This window comes from Thunnus maccoyii, chromosome 22, assembly GCF_910596095.1.
Source record: "Thunnus maccoyii chromosome 22, fThuMac1.1, whole genome shotgun sequence".
NCBI classification, from domain to species: domain Eukaryota; kingdom Metazoa; phylum Chordata; class Actinopteri; order Scombriformes; family Scombridae; genus Thunnus; species Thunnus maccoyii.
Window position 1 is genome coordinate 8,097,372 of NC_056554.1, and position 21,310 is coordinate 8,118,681.

The 21,310-nt window shown below is 37.9% G+C and overlaps 2 protein-coding genes across 4 annotated transcripts; both read left to right on the forward strand.

Annotated features, from left to right (window-relative positions):
• Positions 1-1,320: 1,320 nt before the first annotated feature.
• Positions 1,321-8,245, forward strand: LOC121889526 (butyrophilin-like protein 2). Of its 2 annotated transcripts, XM_042401543.1 has the most exons (5): positions 1,321-1,467; positions 2,808-3,146; positions 3,293-3,385; positions 3,596-3,688; positions 6,196-8,245. In XM_042401543.1, the coding sequence occupies exons 1-5, from the start codon at positions 1,410-1,412 to the stop codon at positions 6,324-6,326; spliced, it is 714 nt and encodes a 237-aa protein (XP_042257477.1). In that variant the 5' UTR covers positions 1,321-1,409; the 3' UTR covers positions 6,327-8,245. The 2 variants fall into 2 exon arrangements, with proteins under 2 accessions (XP_042257477.1, XP_042257476.1); XM_042401542.1 differs by lacking the exon at positions 1,321-1,467 and having other exon boundaries at positions 2,204-3,146.
• Positions 8,246-10,005: 1,760 nt separating this feature from the next.
• Positions 10,006-21,303, forward strand: LOC121889525 (butyrophilin subfamily 3 member A2-like). 2 transcript variants are annotated; one of them, XM_042401540.1, is made up of 8 exons: positions 10,006-10,093; positions 13,900-13,980; positions 14,194-14,253; positions 16,832-16,912; positions 17,826-18,164; positions 18,307-18,375; positions 18,568-18,660; positions 19,221-21,303. In XM_042401540.1, exons 2-8 carry the CDS (start codon positions 13,974-13,976, stop codon positions 19,298-19,300), a joined length of 729 nt encoding a protein of 242 aa, XP_042257474.1. In that variant the 5' UTR covers positions 10,006-10,093; positions 13,900-13,973; the 3' UTR covers positions 19,301-21,303. The 2 variants fall into 2 exon arrangements, with proteins under 2 accessions (XP_042257474.1, XP_042257475.1); XM_042401541.1 differs by lacking the exons at positions 10,006-10,093; positions 13,900-13,980; positions 14,194-14,253 and adding an exon at positions 16,181-16,518.
• The last annotated feature ends 7 nt before the right edge of the window (positions 21,304-21,310 follow it).

A 21,310-nucleotide genomic window follows, 5' to 3' on the forward strand; every position in this document is an offset into this window, starting at 1 on the left:
CTTTAAAAAAAAAGAGAGGAAGAATGATGAGTACATGGAAGGGAGGATGCACTGTTGGTATTGGGGGTGTTGCAGAGGAACCCAGCTCAATCCCCCTTCCTTTCTAGTCTTGCCCAATTTATGCAATTCCAAGACTGTTTAGGGACCCCAGTATGCAAAAATACCCCTTTTCATTCAGATATCTTGAGGTGAGGTGTCAAGGGACCCCTTTGAAAATGGCCATGCCAGTTTTTCCCTTGCCAAAATTTGATTTGATCTTTATTTCCGTGTATTAAAATGAGAGAAAACGGAAGGAAAAGAAACAGAACAACACTGTATGCATAGCTAATACTGATATACATCTCCTGCATGTATAGTGTATCCTTACCCCTAATGCACAAAGGATATACAATTTTTACCAAAAAGGTGTAGGCTGAAACCAAAGTTTGACACCTACGCTCATCACCAACAATTTTTTACCTTATTGAGACTTATGCTACACCATCCAGATCATAACTATATATACACACGGCTTACATTTACAACCTCTCATTGTCACACACTTGGATACAGTCAACATCATATCACAAGATGTCAAATATCAAACAGATTATCATGGGATATCAAACAAGTGTTATGTTTAATTACCCTACTTTTAAAGTCTTTTAAATCTCTGTATTGTACTACACATTTTTAATGCATCCTCAAGTTACATTCACTCCCTGTATTAAAATGCATTTATTTTTTATATTTGTCCTTGCCCTTCATTTTTTAAAAAAAACAAATATTCCTTTTAATATACATATTTGCTGTCTCTATTTACAAACATGTTTAGAATATTGCTATTGTGTGCTGATTTAACAGATCCTTAGTCTTGTATTGATATTTTTGATTTTACATGATTGATATGCATTTTCCAACATAACTCATGATCACACCTAGAAATGTTGTTTTGTACTCTTTCCATTTCTACATCATTTATCCATAATTTAACCTCTATTTATAGCACGGTTTTCAAAAATTAAGAACTTTGTTTTGCTAGCATTTAAGGACAAGTTGTTTTCATCAAACCTTGTCTCAACTAATTTTATTTCTTTATACTATTCTCAAAATATCATTGAAATTAATCCCAGAACGAAAAGTGAGTATCATCTGCCTAATTTTGGAGCATTATGTAGCTCCATTCTTGACAATCCAGGCATGGTTGGTACTAATGGGTGCTTTAGGTCTTGTAATTTCATATGGTGGCAGTATCTTCACTCTATCTTTAAAATCAAACCCATTACAGCTTCTGGAAGACAGTCATATCAGCCTAGCAGTCAGGGGATCTTCAGGGGATCTCCAGGGGATCTCCAGGGGAGAGGGGAGGGCAGAAGGGTGTGTGTCAAAGTGATGAAAATCTCATACATTCACAGCGTTTGCGTTGAATAATGCTGATGTTACTCATTATATTCCTGAGAGTTCTGCACTTTACTATTCCTGTCAGGGGTGAGTGTTGATTGTTTGCTATAATTAATGGACGAGTGTTTCTCGTATTGACCATTCAGGCTCTCCGCGGGGCTGGATAATGAATGAAACATTTATAACGGTCTTGAACAGGGTTCCTTTTCTGCTGTAGATGATAATAGTAGTAATAACTTGATTTTGCATCAAGTTTTGAGCTGTCGGGAGAAATTGTGCTTCATACATTCCGGTATCAACTTTGGTTTTTGGATTGGACTGCATCATTGGGGGCTAATGAGCCCCCATTGCAGTTCCACGTGGTAAGCAATGCAGCGGCACATGCTTGGCCGAGCTCTTGCTAACTTTTCTAAAACTAAAGGCCTAAACGCACTAGGAGCGATAACTGACGCGCGTCAATTGATGCTCCTATGGCGCACTGCAAGCGTCAGATTCGAAATTCCAACACAAATTTGTCATTTTGTCCTTGTATTAACCGCTAGTTTGATGTAATGGAGGAATGCAGAGGAGGGAAATGAAACTGAAACTAAGAACGTCTGTGTCCACAATAAATCATTTGTTGACTGTTTGATGGTTATTTATTTGTGCGTTAAAACGTGATTGCCGTGAAATAATCATAATATAACATTTTTTCTCTCATTCAGAGGTTTTGTTCTCACTACCACTCCCCAAAAGTGAAGCCAAAACATTTGAATCGCCCCTGGCTGCAGTATAGGTCATAAGTCCTGCCTCCTCCATGTTAGCAGATGGGACATGAGCCAAACTAAAAATATCAAAGTACATGTCAAATAGATTTTTCCCAAAGATGGTTTTTGTCATTATAGGTAGTTCTTATCGCACTAATGTTTGTTTAAGTGCTCATTTTTCTGATAAGTTTGTTTATAATGAGGTATTTGACAATATAAAAAGGGGGTCTGACACAGTGCGTCACGAACTTTAACATTGTATCCTATTAGATAAATATGAAGACATCCGTGCCAGTGCTATAGATGAGAAGTTAAATTTTGTGAGTTTCGATTTTGAAACATCATGATCGACTGCGTCGAATAATCATGGATGTATTATAACAGCTGGATACCTGACTAAAAATGGCGCCCATTCAGTCCTATAGGAATTGCTTGGCTGGCACATTCCAAAAAAAGTTTCTGTGCCTTGTGCAGTGGCACCCCTACTATGTCAACGCACTGGCCCCATTTAAATGATTGGGAGGGCTGTGGTTTTTCACGCACTGACGTTTTTTGGCTTAATGCAGCCTTATAGTAGGGGTGGCAGCTGCCTGCTCTTGCACCCCTGTAGATCTGCCCCTGATGATCCCTCTTCCAGAAGAGACAGAAACAATCTAAACGTTGTTTTGTTTGTTTCCTCAGGAGCGACTTCTGCCATTTGCCCAACTCAGCCAATTGAGGCAGTAGAGGGTGATGATGTCACTCTACCATGTAAGCTGTACCCGCCAGACAACGTGTCTGCTTACACAGTGGATTGGAAGAGAGTTGACCTCAACAAGGTAGTCTACTCCTATCGACATAAGCAGGACCACCATGATGCACAGATGGAGAGATACAGAGGCAGGACAACTTTCGACCATGGCGGCCTGAGCAGAGGAAACCTGACACTGCGTATCTCCTCAGTACAGCTGAATGACAGTGGACCATACAGGTGCTCTGTTCCAAAACTAACGGCCAGATGTGTTGTTAACGTCAGTGTTGGTGAGCACCCTGCATTTAATACTGAACAGATCATTCTAGTTTTATTATTATTTATTTATATACTGAAAATGTAGAATTCTGTTTTCATTTAAGACATTTTCCATTTGAAAAAGTACTTAAACAGTTTTGTATCTTATTTGAAACAGTACCAAAGGACCAACAGAACATGTTGAACAGAATTGGTGACGCTACCACAAATAGACCTCCAGTGGAAGATGTGACCAAGCCAGACAATCATGGTAAATGTCTTTGAGTTGTTCAGAAAACTATATTTTCTTTGATACACCATATCCTACATTCTCTTTGACTGTGGGAATTGTGTTGTTGTTTTTTAAAATCTCCTTAACGATTTATCCATTAATTATCAGAATGGATAACCACATTATGTTGGAAAAAAATGCATAAAAATCTTAAGCCTGCCCTTTTTCTCAACTCAACACTTTCTTCAGATGCTGCAAAGGAGAGGACTTCTTATGCCATTGCCTTTCCCATTGTTTTTTTCATTGTAATTGTTGGAGTGCTGGTGAAAAGTGGAATGATCAGTAAGTTATACATTTTTACAGCATTTTATTATCAACGTTTAAGTCCTTAACTGTGATCACTGTGGAGCAGATCTCTGTTAGATGATTAGGATTAACAGTAACACAATAAGTTCTTTGGCTTCTGAATTCTGGAACTGAAAAGTGCTAGACAATCTTTCTTCTCGGCCATCATTAACAATGCACGCACCTTATTTTCCACAGTTGATAGACTGACCAACCTCCCAGCATGGATAGCCCCCGAACTCCTTTGAGCTGATAAATGCAATGAGTTTGCTTTTTTCTTTAGAGACAGAATTCAAAACATAAGACAACTATTAGCAGTTCCACATTGAACAAAAATGTGTCACCACTAATTCCACATAAAAATAACTTGATAAACATGAAACAGTTTAATGTCATTGATTACAAAACTCTGGAGGAAACTGTACAGTATCTAAAACCATCAACATGCTGCCTTGACACTCACATATTTTTCCAACGGCCTTAAAAACTACAATCATTAAGCCTCTACTAAAGAAAAATGGCCTGGATGCTTCTGTAATCTGCAAAACAGGGAGTACTTTGTTTCCATTGTTCACTACATATCTGAGTGAGGTAATATGACGCACCTCAATTCTTGGACCTCTTGGTCATCCTCTATATGCTCCCATTAGCCCAAATTATGCATAAGAACAATGATGCTTATCATAACTATGCGGATGATACTCAATTATACAATTATATTATATATCTGTCAACAAGTGACTATGCTCCTCTTGACTAGCTGCATCAGTGCATTGATGAAATTAATGAGTGGATGTGCCAAAGTTTCCTCCAACTAAACAAAGACAAAACAGAAATAATTGTCTTCAGTGCTAAAGAAGGAAGGCTGAAATTTGGTGCAGATCTTGATTCCCTTTCTTTGAAGCCTTAAAACCAAGTCAAATCTTGGTAATTATTGACTCTGATTCAAATTTTAACTCTCATATCAAGTCTATTACAAAATCGGCCTTTTGTCATCTTAAAAACATAACAAGAATTACATGTCTAGACAAGTTCTTGAAAAACTCACTCTAATTCACGCCTTCATTTCCAGTAGGTTAAACTACTGTAATGGTCTTTTCTCAGGCCTCCCCAAAAAAGCACTCAGGCAGTTACAGCTCATTCAGAATGCTGCTGCTAGAGTCCTAACAAGGACCAATAAAGCTGAACATATCACACCAGTTCTCAGATCTCTGCATTGGCTACTAGTGTCACAGAGAATTGACTTCAAAATATTGTTACTTGTCTATAAACCACTTAATGGTTTAAGGCCAGGGCCGGACTGGGAAAATCATTTAGGCCAGGAAATATAGCGTGAAATATAGCCCCGATCAGGCCACTTATTGAGCAGGGGTTCTGGGGGTCCCCCACTAGGAAATGTTTAGTTACAAAGACTTGATTTCCTGCATTCTGGTGAATTTTAGTGCATGTGAAAAACAAACTAATGAGCCAACAACTGCTTTGTACAATGTACTGTTATGAACCTAAAATATAAAACCAAACGTACATATCATTAAGGAGGGAGACGACTTTACTACTATTACTTTGGCACCAATGCTACTCTCTCCACCTTCAAAAAGAAAAAAAGCAATAGCACAGCACACCATATATTTTAATGTACCAATATAATACAGTTAACAAATCTCTCCACCTATTCATAGACCAGAGCAAGAGCACAATACCTTACTCAGTTTACTGATATACACTAACAGTTACCAATTGTAGTTAAAAATAGCCCTTTAACCAACGCAAACATTAAATAACTTAGGTCTTAAGGTTTCAACAAATTATAGCAGCCTGAATAGTGTGACAGAAGACATTGTGTTGTCTCAATCATTTTAAATTATGAGCTCAAAGTATGAACTCACTGACTGAAATTTTCACCAAAACGCATGAATTTTCAAATAATATTGACCACATTAACTAGACTAGATATGCCAATTATGCCATCAATGTTTTTGAGAAAATTAGAAAGGGAATTACCACAGTTTTATTATTGATAGTCCAGTTTCTTGGCAGCTCTAACATTGACAGGGGACGATGATGACACATCGTTAACATTAGCTACGTTACCTAGGTAGCAAACGTTAGCTAGCTAGCACGTTTCTTTTCCTTTTTTTCTCTCTTTCCCTCTCTGCTCCACCCTTCCTCTTTTTTCCACCATCCATCTTGCTGCTCTGTCATTTAGCCGCTCTAAATGCACTTGCTGCCAAACAAAATGTGTAACTGCCAACTACGCTCTCTCACGACTACTTCTACCACCTGGCTGTCACAGTGTTACGTTCTGTGGCCTGTGGCGGGCCTGTCGGGCCATTTAGCAGGCCAGTATCAGTAACACAATAAGTTGATATCATAAAATATCATTGTGGTGATGATATCAACCATATTGCCCAGCTATTCTACACACTATGTCAGGAGTATACACAAGCTTCCTTTGAAATAGCATGAATTCAATGTGTCACAAACTGGTTGTCATGTTCCCTCAGAGAACTGTAGGAGGAAGCTCATAAGATGGAGGAGGCAAGAAGGAGAGATGGCACTAAACAACGTTCAAAAGGAAACCCAAGGAACCAAGCAGCAGAAGCCTGAAAAATATGCACTGAGAGAAGACCATTAATCACCTCAATGATGAATTTTTGTCTTTTTTTGGGATAAATTAAATAGAAATTTAAATAGATTGACATTCAGGCCATACACAAACATACAATCAACAATTATAGTAAATCTCCCCTCACCCAACAACCCACTCTGTTCACCTACTTCTTTTTCCTTTCTATTTTTTTTTTCATCTACATGATGGAACCATGTCGGGCTGGGCTCTGGGGCCTTGGGGACTGGGCTGGTTTGGGATAGCTTGGGGTCTGAGGTCCTGTTCCCCGATATCCCCCTCTCCAAATAGAAAGAAGCTCCTTGGACCCAGCTGAATGGACCCTTCCCATAGGGGTGGGGTCTGTTCTAAAGGGTTTCTGACCTCCAATAAGCCAGCCACCTCCTATAGGCCCGGTGGTGGCCTAAAGCAGGCGAGAGCAAAGTAAGCAAGGAAGAAGAGTAGGGGGAAATAGCTTATTTTAGCTTAAATTATAAAATAAAACAAGCAAACAAACTAACATTAAAAGGAAGGGGAAATCACAATAAAAACATAAAATTCTCCCCTGACCCAGCTGTCCTGGCCTGGCCCAGCCCACTCTGGATCCACCCCGGCGCCACTCTAGCCTCAGTGCCCAGCCAGTGTTGCCTTCCAGTAGCATTGTTGCTGCTTTATATTTCATTCACTTATTTATCTATTCTATTATTTATCAATTTATTTATTTATTCTCTCTCCTCCTTTGGTAAATTCTGTCTCCCCCTTATGCTCTATCTCCGCTGTTTCACATTGGAAACCAACCTGCAAAAACACACACACACTTGCCTAATCTCTGTATGTCTACATGAACCCAGTACACAATGACTGTAGTTACGAGTAAAACGAAGGAAACACTTTCACAGGCAGTTCAAAACCAGTTTGTCTAATATGTTCCGAGACCATGGCGATTGTGAAGCGATACTACTGACAAAACACAAATCTTTGGTGCAAACATACCCACTCAAATCTGAACTGAATCTCTCATACACTCAACTCTCAGCCTGCATTAACCGAGCAACTGCTTCTGATCAAGATGCTAGTGTAGCATTAGCGTAAGCCTTAGATAGCTTAACCGGACATCTGCCAAATAACAACTCCATGGAGTTTTCACAACTTTATGCTTTAGTGTACATCAACATGACACAGTGAGCAGGTTGAGACACGCTGTGACTTCTTTCTTCCTCTGAAGGCAGGGAGGTGCGTTTGTTTTACAGTTCATACGGCTCTTACAAGTGGTCATCAAACACACCTGTAACTCAATCTCATTAAAATGTAAGAGGGTCTACCTGGTGGCGCAACAGCAAACTACAGCAAATCTACACAACATTTTCTGACAGTTACACTACATATTCCTTGTCTTCTGCATTATGGGTTAATATATTTTTAATCTGTTAAATTATTAACGGCAATTAACCGTTAATCGATTAATCATTGACATCCCTACTTTATATCATCTATTTTCTCTGCACTAGTTGGCCCAATTTGCAACATAGCCAAGCCTTTGTGAAATTAAATAACCTGAACGTGGGTGTGGATGTGTTTTAAAGCACCACAGTTGAATGGAGACAAAATAAATCTGGTTATTCTATCAGAATGAAACTTAATATAGACCCACAAACAATATTTTTCTGTATTATAACCTTTAGTTTTTAATCTTGAAATTATGAAAATTAGGCAAACTCATGAAACAAGTCAGAACAAATATAGCAATTTCAGGTGTGTTGTCTTTCCTTAATCTTATGGGTATATTAATAATAAAAAATGTACTGAAGAGTTATATAGATGATTGATTATTTGAAAGAGTAAAAACTGAGACAAGCAAGTGGAGTGGTGCTGAAATCTCATAATTTTACATATTGTATTAAAGCTATAATATGTATTTATTGTGCATTAAAATGTCTAAAAATGACTAGATCTATGTTATATAGTTTGTTGAGTTGTGTACTTACATCATCCCAAATGTTTCCAACAATTTCCAAACCAGAGAATTCTGTAATTTTAATCAAGGTAATGGTCCATTTCATTTGGTTGCCTGTCAATGACGTCATACCCCCTCTACCAAAGAATATATGTGCACAGGATTCATGCGTCGGTGTTGTGGTCGCCTGCCACAAATGCATCTACCAAAGAGTATAAGCATTCAAGATAATATGTCGGCGTTGTGTAGGGGGTTTGCATCTTTGTCACTTTTTTCACCCCTGATGAGTTTGCATCCTTGTTTTTTCTACTTGCAGTAAATATACCCAGGCATCTTGGTCATACATGGAATAGAAGTCGCTGTGACTGATAATTTTGGAAGAATTTAAAGTGTTGTTGTACTTGTATCAATTGGCAGTTATACATCACAGCATCTCTGTACTGCAAGGGTCGATTCTCGGACCTGTTATTTAATCTTTACATGCTCTTGTTAGCTTTGTACTTGGCTTGCTTGCTTTTACTGTTTTTATCATTTGTTTTTTGTGCTTTTGCCTGTGTACTCTGTAAAGCACTATGCGTTGCTTTTGGGCATGAAATGTGCTGTATCTTTGCCTTGCATTATAACCCACGAGAGCCATTCAGAACCCAATTATGTTCCAAACACAAAAGAAATTGTAATGGTGGACTTCTACTCTGAATGCACTCATAAATCATTATCAATAATAATAATAATAAAAGATTAAAATACTTTTGAGTTTTTTCTGTCCATTCCAATGGACAGAGAATTTCAACACGAGAACCACCTAATAGTAAGAATGAGACATGAGAATAAGTCTTTTATAATAAGAATAAACCTTTTTTCAACAAAAAACATGAGTTTATTTTTTTTTTCATGAATGGTTAACTCATATCAACGAATAAGATGATGCTATAAAACACATTGCACATATATTTTGTATTAAACAAGCATTAAGATCCCCTGACCATTCCAATGGTAGTAAAAGCTAAGTAAAAGCTGTAATTCTTTCTTATGATATTTTGACATGTGTAAGTAATATAGTATCTCAGGGGTAGGCGAACCAGTATCCCTCCCTTTGTGTCACATCTTGCCTGGACTTTGGGTGTTTTTTTGGTCTTATGTTGTGTTCTGTGGGGTCTCCTGGTTTTGCACGTCTGTTTGGTCCCTCGGTTCATGGGGGTTTTCTTGTGTGATTTGGGTGGTGGGTTTTGGAGGACTGCATCATTGGTTTGTTGGGTTGTGTGCTTGGGTTTGTGTTTGTGGTTGGTTTTGGATGGGTTGGTGTAGATGGCATTGAGTTTGTTTTCTGGGTTTTTTGTTCTGTTTCCCTTGTGTGTTCATGTACTCCTCCACACCTGCCCTGCATTTGGACTCGTTAGCCCTGCCCTGCTGTCTTCCCCACACCTGCCCTGCTCCCTGTGTGTCCTCAGCCAATCAGCTCCCTGTATGTTTATTCCCCTCTCGAGTTCTCCACCCATCTCCCCACCCGCACCTCATCTCCTTGTTAGTTCAGTTTCTTTAAGTTCTGGTTTTCTGTTCAGTCCTTGTTGGATCGTTTTGTGTTGTTCCTTCTGCTAGTTCTGTTCAGCCCTGTTTACCTGTCCGTGACCATCTACAATTAAAAGAGTTTTTCATCATATCTGCATTCCGGCCTCTGCGTTTGGGTCCACTCCTGCTTCCCAGAGTCTGACACCTTTGTTTTCTGCCAGTGTCCGTGAAAGCCCAAAGAAGGTCTGGGCTCAATCAACGAAAACCTCTAAACTCAAGAATGTGGATGTATATTCAACTTTGGTTTGGAAATGCCTTCAAAGCTAAACATGGAATGGTCAGGGGATCTGAGTCCTTTTTCAACATTTAAGTGTCAGTTCTGACTCTTCCCAGAACAGTCCCTCCTATCCTACCTCCAGAGACTCTCCAGCTGAGATTTATGGTACAAACTAAAAACAACTACATTCTTTAGCAAGTCAAGTCTCAGGAAACACTAGATTAAAGGATTTTTCATTGGAAAAAAAAGAGAGACTGTTTTACCACAATTTAACCCTATCAGTTTGTTTTGATGAGTTGGGACAATCCTATCTATTCCAAATTCTTTCTCTCCTTCTAACCCTGCCGACACATACCAACACACTTTTCCTCCCCTTTTGTTTTTCACTCAGGTGTGACATAGATAGGATGTCTCTGAATATTCGAGTGACAAATTGAACTATTTTATTCATGTTTAAATGTGTGACTTAATTAACTCAGGTGAGATCACATGTTTTCTCTTAGACAAAGGATTTTCTTTTTTGCATGGGAGAATATACATCTCCAGCCAAAAACATGCCCCATACCGTAGGCCAGAACAAAATACTGTCGACCTACACCCATATGCTTCTCTGTTTTTGGATCTCCAAGGAATGGACTTCCGCCATCTTAACTTTCTTCTCTTAAGTTAACTTTCTTTTCTTTTTAGCTACGTTCAGTATTGTAACTTCAGAAAAACAAACTTTATGTTGAAATTCTTTCGCGCTTAATGTCTTAAAGTACAGTTTCATTTTGGCCAGTGAAATAATTTTTTGAGTTATTATTAAGAAAGTCAGTGTGGTCAGTTAGGAGACTTCATAGTAAAACGGCTGCTCTTCCACGGATCAAGACATCTTCAATGCTGTGCTACCAGAGACAACCACATCAGATCATACCTATAATAAAACCAGGAAAGTCCAACAAACTACAGACCAGTTGCACTTACTTCACATGTTGGGAAAATAATGGAAAGGATGATTACAGAGAGAATGATGATCTCTATAGAAAGTAGAGGATTGATTTCTCCTTACCAGAGTGGATTTAGGAAAGGACGGGGAACAATGGATCCAGTAATTTGTTTAGAGACAGAAATGAGAAAATCCCAAATTAATAAAGAATCCATACTGGCAGTGTTTTTTAATGTAGAGAAAGCTGATGATATGGTATGGAAATGATTCATTTTAATGATTAAATTAGATAAAATGGGAATAACAGGAAGAACTTTTAATTGGATTCATTTTTTTTATTTGATAGATATATTCAGGTTAAAATTGGAACAGCATTATCTATTCGGTATAAGGCAGATAACTCCTCAGGGCCTTGTGATCAGCCCAATACTTTTTTCCATTATGATTAATGATGGGTTCTCTGACATACGTTGTGACATTTTAAAAATCATTATTTGCTGCTGATGGGCCGATATGGAAAAGGGGGAAGAATATAACACTAATTCAAGGCCAGACACAAGGAGCAGTGAGGGTGGTTGAGAAATGGTCATACTCAAGATCAGTGATTGATTGACACTGAGATTGTGCTGTGTGGCTATTAAGACTTCTCCAGCTATAGCAAGCCAAGTGCAGATGGGAGAAATACCACTGAGCCTAAGATACAAGCAGCTAATGATTCAATGGGCTAGTGTACAGGGAATGAGACAATCCAGCTGTGAAGGCCCTATGACCATGCTGGGAAAGTGGGAAAGCAAAGGGAGAATGTTTTGTTTGGTTGTCAAGTAAAATAGAAAAAAACCCCAAAGTCATAAGCTCCTGTGTCCTCAGAAAGAAACTGAAAGACTAAGAACAACACATAAATAATTTATTCCAATATATACAGACGGATCAAAAGAGTCTAAGAATGAAAGGACTGGGTTTGCTTTTGTTGTCCCTAATTTAAATATAAATATTAAGGAAAGAACATGTGATCACTTAACAGTATATACAGTTGAGATGTTAGCTACTGTAACGGCATTGCAGTGGATAGAGCAAAATAAGCTAAAAAAAAGGTCATATTATGCTCAGACTCATTATCAGCTCTGGGATCATTGCAGTCCATGTCATCCCAAAACAGACCAGATATACTCGATGAAATATATGACACAATATTCAGACTGCATCATATAGAAATGTGACCGGTGAAGAGGTTTGGACTATTGAAGACCCATCTTTTTAAATTGGCTTTTGTGTCTTCTTGAGTTTGTTTGATTGTGTTTTTTTATTTTTATTTTTATTTATTTATTTATTTATTATTATTATTATTATTATTATTATTATTATACAAGTTACTCTTGCCATTTTACACCCTTAATACTTAATCCTTTCTTGAGGTTATTATTTGTTTTAAAAAGTGAAGTTTGACATGTACTCAGGTCTGTTACACCATGTCTTCCTTTAAAAGCAGACTAAAAACATGACATGACATGATAATGTTAATTTTATGTGTATGGTTCTTGTTTGTCAGTACATAAATGATTTGATCCACTATCACTGCTTGCCTTGCAATCAGAGCAAAAGTCAAAAGACTCAGCAACCACATATTTTTCCGTTCTCTATTTCTCTGTTTAGCATCTTCAGGTTAGGCTAACCCATTATCGCTAACTTTGGAGCTATCCTCCTTCATTTTTCCAGCAGGTGGGGAAACAACAGATGTGACTTTTCTTGGTCTTGACAAGCTGCAGCATTTATTAACTGACACACTGTAGGCTGTACTGTACATTTACTGCCAGACTGAAAACTTACTGCTAACCTTTTCCTCTGCTCAGCTCGAATTTACCGTCACTTTTCTGCCACTTGCTCTCTCATTCAACCATTCACTCACTTATTATGCCAATTATTTGCTTCCATACACAACTGGATGCATCATTATTCTCTCTCACACATTCACACACACACACACACACCCTTTTTCTCCCCGTGCCTGTGTGGGTTCTCTCTGGGAGTTTCAACTTCCTCCCACAACTTGGAAAAACGCAGCACCTTGCTGGATGACGTTGGGTTGCGTTGCAGCAAAAGTTGAGCCCAGTTAAACTTTTTTCTGGATGACCAGTGCCGATATGGAAAAGGGGGAAGAATATGACACTAATTCAAGGCCATACACAAGAAGCAGTGAGGGTGGTTGAGAAATGGTCATACTCATAGAGATTTAAGTTTTCAGTAGAAAAGACAAAGGTAGTGAGAAGCTGGTATAAAGATGTATGGGAAACACTTAGAGCAGGTAAACTGACCTGGAGTGATCATATAAATAAAATGGATAAAAAAAGCAAGATGGTTCTAAATGTGATGAGATGTCAGACATGGTCTGAATGGGGAGCAAGTAGAAGTGCTTTGAGGAGCATTTATGTTGCTTGAACAAGATCAGTGATTGATTATGGAAGTGTAGTGTAAAAGTCAGCAGCAAAGACATTACTAAAGAAGCTGGAAGCTCAGACACTGAGATTGTGCTGTGTGGCTATTAAGACTTCTCCAGCTATAGCAAGCCAAGCGCAGATGGGAGAAATACCACTGAGCCTAAGATACAAGCAGCTAATGATTCAATGGGCTGGGTGTACAGGGAATGAGACAATCCAGGGCCCTATGACCATACTGGGAAAGTGGGAAAGCAAAGGGAGAATGTTTTGTTTGTTTGCTATTTACTGGTTGTCAAGTAAATATTTTACTTGACAACCAGTAAATAGCTCGAATTTACCATCACTTTTCTGCCACTTGCTCTCTCACTCAACCACTCACTCACTTATTATGGAAATTATTTGCTTCCATACACAACTGGATGCATCATTATTCTCTCTCACACATTCACACACACACACACACACACACACCCTTTTTCTCAACTCAACACTTTCTTATATTTCTTCAGACACTGCAAACAGGAGGACTACCTCTCCCATTGATGGTCTCTTTATTATTGTTGGAGTGCTGGTGAAAAGTGTAATGATCGGTAAGTTACAAACTTTTACAGCATTTTATTATCATCATTCTTCTTGTTGCTAAATATAGTTGTTTATGACTCCAGCTGTGTGCTTGGGTCATTGTCTTGTCATAAATAAATTTGGGACTGATCAGACACCTCTCTGACGGCATTGCATAATGGATAAGAATATAAACATCTAGGGTGCCTAAAACTATTGCACAGTACTATACTTCCATCCAGTAGGAAGACCAGAGGCAGAAGAGGAGGACAGAGAGCGGACTGAGAAGATGCAGGTCCGAGGTGAGCACTAAGACTCTGTATTACTCAAACGACACTCGCACAACAATATTGTTGACAGCGTACTGTATTAGGGCTACAACAAATACTCTGTACGGGATTACAGTTAAAGTTATCGATTACGATGATAAAGTGCGAACATTTTTAAATCGATAGATCTAACAGCCTATCACACAGCAGAAGTAAACGTGATAACAGCAGCGTCTGGCTTCACGTCAAAGTAACTCACACGCCTATTTCTTACAGCAAAGTATTAGTTGAGCTACAAGTGAAGAAAGTGGTTGTCCTCCAAAAAGAGGGAAATAATGAATGGAACCGAGGGGCACGAAAGCGATATGATGTCGGAAACAGTGAACCAAGGCTGGCGAAGAGGGACAAACTCGGCCGCATCTCCCGACGAGGCAAGCTAGTCTAAGCACAAAGCTAGTAAGAAGTAACAACGAAAGGCTTACCCACTTACACTGCTATTGTCTCTAGGGGTGCAACGGATCACAGAACTCACGGTTCGGATCGTATCATTTTTCAAGATGTCCAAACATTGGACATCTTGAATGTTGTTTTCATTTAAGACCATGGACAAAAGTTCCTTGCTTTAAATGTTTTACAGAATATATGGAATGCAAAATTTTATATGCCCCCCCCCCTTTTTTTTTTTTTTTGCTGACCCGAAAAATGATCTGATCCGTGACTCAAATCCGTGATACGATCTTATATATATATACCTTAATATATATATATAATGTATGTATATATATGTGTGTGTGTGTGTGTGTGTGTGTATATATAATTAACATTATTATAATAAACTACAAGGCAAGCTAACTTGTGTTAATTTGTTCGACAGATTAAGCATGTTTGCAAAGTTAGATTATGTTATTATATTTTTTATGTTAAGAAATTATTCTAAAGTTTAAATAATGAACCCTTATCGTAATAAATCTTTTGATCTCAGTTGCATAAAGTTTCAGATCAGCTCAAGGACAAAACTTTTCTTTGATGTTCAAAAAAGGAAAAATCATCAGGAGTCAGAGTTCTGAGCAGCAAAATGTACTTTAATGCCGGCAAAAAAGGAGAACAATATATAGTGCACACAAGGCTCACCACATATGTTCTGAGTTCCTAGCCTTAGGACGTGGTCTATTATACCATTTGGGTCTCCATAGGTCACACCTTTTGTCCAACCTCTTTATACTAGCCAATTACACCATTATAATTTCTTTACATCATCTGTTGCAGACCCAAAATCTCTAAAATAGGTTTTGGGCTAAACTGGATATGCCTAGGCATATCCAGTTCTATCCAGTTCTATCTAGTTCTATCCAGTTCTATCCAGTTCTATCTAGTTCTATCCAGTTCTATCCAGTCATGCTCTTTTTCTTTTTTTTTTATAACTGTTTAGGGTCACTTTACACCATTATGGCCAAATCTTCTCCTGGCTTTATCTTTCTTACTGACTCTGTTTGTTCTGAGGTGCTGCCTATTATTGACCATAGTTGTGTTTTATTCATCCTGTCTTTTAAACTAGATTCTTTGTCCAGTAAAAGTTTGAAATGCTCTCGCATCTTAAATCACCTCACTGCTGGGCAATTTTCTGCAGCTTTTAACCCAAGTGCAGTTTCGTTTCCTCAAGCAGACACAGATTGTCTAGTCCAATCTTTTAACTCCCATTGCTCCACGATCTTTTAATTTTAATTTTAATTTTTATTTATTTATTTATTTATTTTTATTTTATTTTATTCTAACTTGTGGCATATGTTTTTACACTATGTATGTTTTTATGGTCATATTTTCAACTCTTGTTCCTGTGAAGCACTTTGTGAATTTCATTTCTGTGAAAGGTGCTATACTAAATAAACTTATTATTATTATTATTATTATTATTATTATTATTATCATTATTATTATTATTATTATACAAGTTACTCTTGCCATTTTACACCCTTATTTCTTAATCCGTTCTTGAGGTTATTATTTATTTTAAAAAGTGAAGTTTGACATGTACTCAGGTCTGTTACACCATGTCTTCCTTTAAAAGCAGACTAAAAACATGACATGACATGATAATGTTAATTTTATGTGTATGGTTCTTGTTTGTCAGTACATAAATGATTTGATCCACTATCACTGCTTGCCTTGCAATCAGAGCAAAAGTCGAAAGACTCAGCAACCACGTATTTTTCCGTTCTCTATTTCTCTGTTTAGCATCTTCAGGTTAGGCTAACCCATTATCGCTAACTTTGGAGCTATCCTCCTTCATTTTTCCAGCAGGTGGGGAAACAACAGATGTGACTTTTCTTGGTCTTGACAAGCTGCAGCATTTATTAACTGACACACTGTAGGCTGTACTGTACATTTACTGCCAGACTGAAAACTTACTGCTAACCTTTTCCTCTGCTCAGCTCGAATTTACCGTCACTTTTCTGCCACTTGCTCTCTCACTCAACCATTCACTCACTTATTATGGCGATTATTTGCTTCCATACACAACTGGATGCATCATTATTCTCTCTCACACATTCACACACACACACACACACACACACCCTTTTTCTCAACTCAACACTTTCTAATATTTCTTCAGACACTGCAAACAGGAGGACTGCCTCTCCCATTGATGGTCTCTTTATTATTGTTGGAGTGCTGATGAAAAGTGTAATGAGCGGTAAGTTACAAACTTTTACAGCATTTTATTATCAACATTTAAAATCCTGAACTGTGATCACTGTTGAGCAGATTTCTGTTGGATGATGAAGGATTAACAGTAACACAATAGGTTCTTTGGCTTTTTGCTCTGCGGGAAACCAGAGCTGAGATCAAACACTGAGACTCCACATTTACCAAATTCGAGTACTATTTTAGAGAACCTATTATGTTCATTTTAGCTCTAAATTTTTATTTTTGGACTCCACAAGAGTAGCTTTGCATGATTTACAGTTCCAAAAACGTATTTATCTTATACAGACCCTTTATGTCCCACCCCCCAAAGTCTGAGTGAGGATTTCGCTCTTGGAGCTGAAAGACATTTTTCCAGGTGGTGCAGTGGTTGGCAATGTTGCCTCGCAGCAAGAAGGTTCTGGGTTCAAAGCCGCTGGCTGGTTTGGGCCTCTCTGGGTGGAGCTCACATGCTCTCCCCATGCCCGTGTGGGTTCTCTCTGGGAGTTTCCTCCCACAACTTGGAAAAATGCAGCACCTTGCTGGATGATGTTGGGTTGCATTGCAGCAAAAGTTGAGCCCAGTTAAACTTTTCTCTGGATGACCAGTGCAGTTCTTTTTAGGGATGCACCAATCCGACTTTTTTAGTTCCGATACTGATACCTCGATACCAGAGCTTTGGGTATCGGCCAATACCAAGTACCGATCCAATACCAGTATTTAATTTGGGGGTGGGGATGGGGGGGGCGGCTGCATTTTTTCACGTACTGCCGTTTTCTGTTTTAACGTGGCCTTATAGTGGGGGTGGCAGCTGCCTGCTCTTGCCCCCATAGATCTGTATAATGCAAATAAAGTTTGGAAAAAGTATAAAGCTTTTATTTAGATTTAAAACAATCTAAACGTTGTTATGTTTGTTTCCTCAGGAGCGACTTCTGCCATTTGCCCACCTCAGCCAATGGAGGCAGTAGAGGGTGGTGATGTCACTCTACCATGTGAGCTGTACCCGTCAAAAAACGTGTCTGCTTACACAGTGGATTGGAAGAGAGTTGATCTCAACGGGATAGTCTACTCCTATCGACATAAGAAGGACCACCATGATGCACAGATGGAGAGATACACAGGCAGGACAACTGTCAACCATGACGGCCTGAGCAGAGGAAACCTGACACTGCGTATCTCCTCAGTACAGCTGAATGACAGTGGACGATACAGGTGCTTTGTTCCGAATCTAACGGCCAGATGTTTTGTTAACGTCAGTGTTGGTGAGCACCCTGCATTTAATACTGAACAGATCATTTTGTTTTTTTTTATTTCCTTATATACTGAAAATGTAGAATTCTGTTCATTTAAGACGTTTTCCATTTGAAAAAGTACTTAAACAGTTTTGAATCTTATTTGAAACAGTACCAAAGAGAATTGATGACGCTAACACAAATGGACCTCCAGTGGAAGATGATACTGAGGCACATCGTGGTAAATGTCTGAGTTATTCCAGAAAGTTATAGTTTCTTTGATACAACAAGATATTTTGTTTTTTTTATATCCTCTTTTTTAACCATTTAATAATTAATTATCAGAATGGATAACCATATTGTTGGAAAAAAATGCATAAAAATCTTAAGCCTGCCCTTTTTCTCAACTCAACACTTTCTTATATTTCTTCAGATGCTGCAAAGGAGAGGACTTCCTATGCCATTGCCTTTCCCATTGTTGGTCTCATTGTTATTGTTGGAGTGCTGGTGAAACGTGGAATGATCAGTAAGTTATACATTTTTACAGCATTTTATTATCAACATTTTAAGTCCTGAACTGTGATCACTGTGAAGCAGATCTCTGTTGGATGATGAAGGATTAACAGTAACACAATAGGTTCTTTGGCTTTTTGCTCTGCAGGAAATCAGAGGTGAGATCAAACACTGAGACTCCACATTTACTATGTTTGAGTAATATTTTAAGGCATTTATACTGAAACCCAATATTATCTTGTTCAATATTATCGTTCATTGACTTTCAGGGCAATAACATTGCATACATACATGCTAATATAATGTTTATAATGTCATTTCTATACAATAAAATCTAAAAACGGACAATTAAGTTTATAATAAGCAAGTGAAGAGTTTGCAGTTCAATAATGCACAACAATGATGCACAGTTCATTTCTTTGAAAATCAGTTTTGTTATTTTGCAGACTTTTGCCTTATTGTGATGTGTGTATATATATCATAAAATATCATTGTGGTGATAATGTATACACAAGCTTCCTTTGAAATAGCATGAATTCAGTGTGTCACAAACTGGTTGTCATGTTCTCTCAGAGAATCGTAGGAGGGGGCAAGAAGGAGAGATGGTGCCAAACAACATCCAAATGATGATGAACCAAGCAGCAGAAGCCTGAAAAATATCCACAGGAGAATATCTGTCTCCACCCAAAAACACCTGCCCTGTATTGTTTTGAAATATTTTGTTATTTTTCTGTTTTCAGAAAGCAAAAAAATATCCAGCAAGAGGTGTAGTGATGATCAGCAGATTATCTGTTGCACTGAGAGAACGACCGTGAATCACCTCAATGATCGAAAACTATTCTAGCCTCACCAGCTTTACCAAAGTGCTATTAAAAAAACTCCATCAACTTCCCCATATGGACTAGTTAAAGAATTACACATTTTTAACAATAATGGTTCAAGAAGCACAGTTTGGGGAAAAGAAAGAAAAACTTTTATCAAAAATATACAGAACAATTTTAAAATGGTACTGTATGTGATTTTTTTTGTTTGTTTTTGTGATAACTTCACTGTTACGCTGTTCCAGGGCTGTAGGACAACTTTTTATGACTTGAATAACATTGAGAAACTGGCTTTTAGATTAATCTCAGTCAGTCTACTGTACTGCAATGCTTTTTGCTTGTTTACCTGAGAACAAGGACAGAGTATTTTCTGTTTTGCACAGGAGAATATCCGTCTCCACCCAAAAACACCTGCCCTGTATTGTTTTGAAATATTTTGTTACTTTTCTGTTTTCAGAAAGCAGCACTGACAGTTTGACCAGAACTGATGCCCATACCAAATAGATTAACTGGATGAACAATATTCATATTTTGTATGTATGACTTAAGTGTAACAACCACCTCTTGTACAGCAGTGGAGTCAGTGATATATTGCTGCTGATCTGTGTGTTTACAATGACTCTTGACTGGTTGAAGCTGGTACAGCAGACTGTAAACCAATCTGTGTGTCCATCTCTCATGTAACTTCACTGTCGGACACTTTTGAAAAAATTCCTGCACAAATTTTAATTAGACATACACAAAATATTTCTACAGCTTCTGCAGGCATCTGTTTCCAAAATATATTCAGGTGGAGATAAAAACCTTATACTTCAGTGTGTTCAAACTTCTTTCAAACTATGTACAATTATGGTTACTGACTTTCTCTCCACCTCCCTACACTCATATTTTGAGTGTAATTCATTTGTCAGAAAAGAGGCAAAATGCGCTATAAACAAAGTTAAAGATGATCTGACTGATAACTTTTTTTTCAACATTTTCTCTAGATATCTAGATAATCTCATTATCATCAATTCTTTTGGCCACGATAATCGTGTTGTCAAAATCTGATATTGTGACAGCCCTAATGTGCACATTATATCTGCGTGCACAAAACTTTTTCACACCTGCACAAAATATTTCTACAGCTGCAAAAATTTATTACACATTCACAAATCATTTCACAAGCTCAAAATATTATTGACAATTATTTGATTCCATAAACCATCTCTATCTTCTTCTATGATTAGGAGTTGGTGTCGTTTGAATTGAGCTCTCCAGTCAAATTCTTAGAGAAGTTGGTTAGTTGAATTACGTCAGCCTCAACTAATTTTCCGGTAATTACATTATCATTTGACTTTCCACTATCAGTCGTTCCTGACTTATAACTCACCATTGAGCACATATCACGCTCATTCTGGTTGATTATTCATTTATCTGTTTGCACTAATAAATCATTTATTCACTTGTTAACCAGTTTTATTAAATAAATATGCATTATCAGTATTTCATTGTCTGTGGCTTCAATCCAAGCAGAGTATAAGATCCCTGTATCGTAACACACTAATTCAGACGTGAGATTGATAAAAGTGTTTCTATGTTTCTTCTCAGCACAGTTGAAGGATAAAAAGGGAAGTGGTGCTGTGATCAAAGGAGGATTTTATATTATTAAATGTGGATGTTCCTACACAGGTTCACCTTTAACACAGTTTAAACACAAATTATGTACTTGAACAATATGATTAATAGATTAAAATGTGCCTTACATTTCTTTCTTGCCTCATGGTCAGCCATGGTGAAAAATGTGGCATTGTTGTACTGCAGTCCACTTTATATATATATAAAGTATGGGAAGAAGGAAGA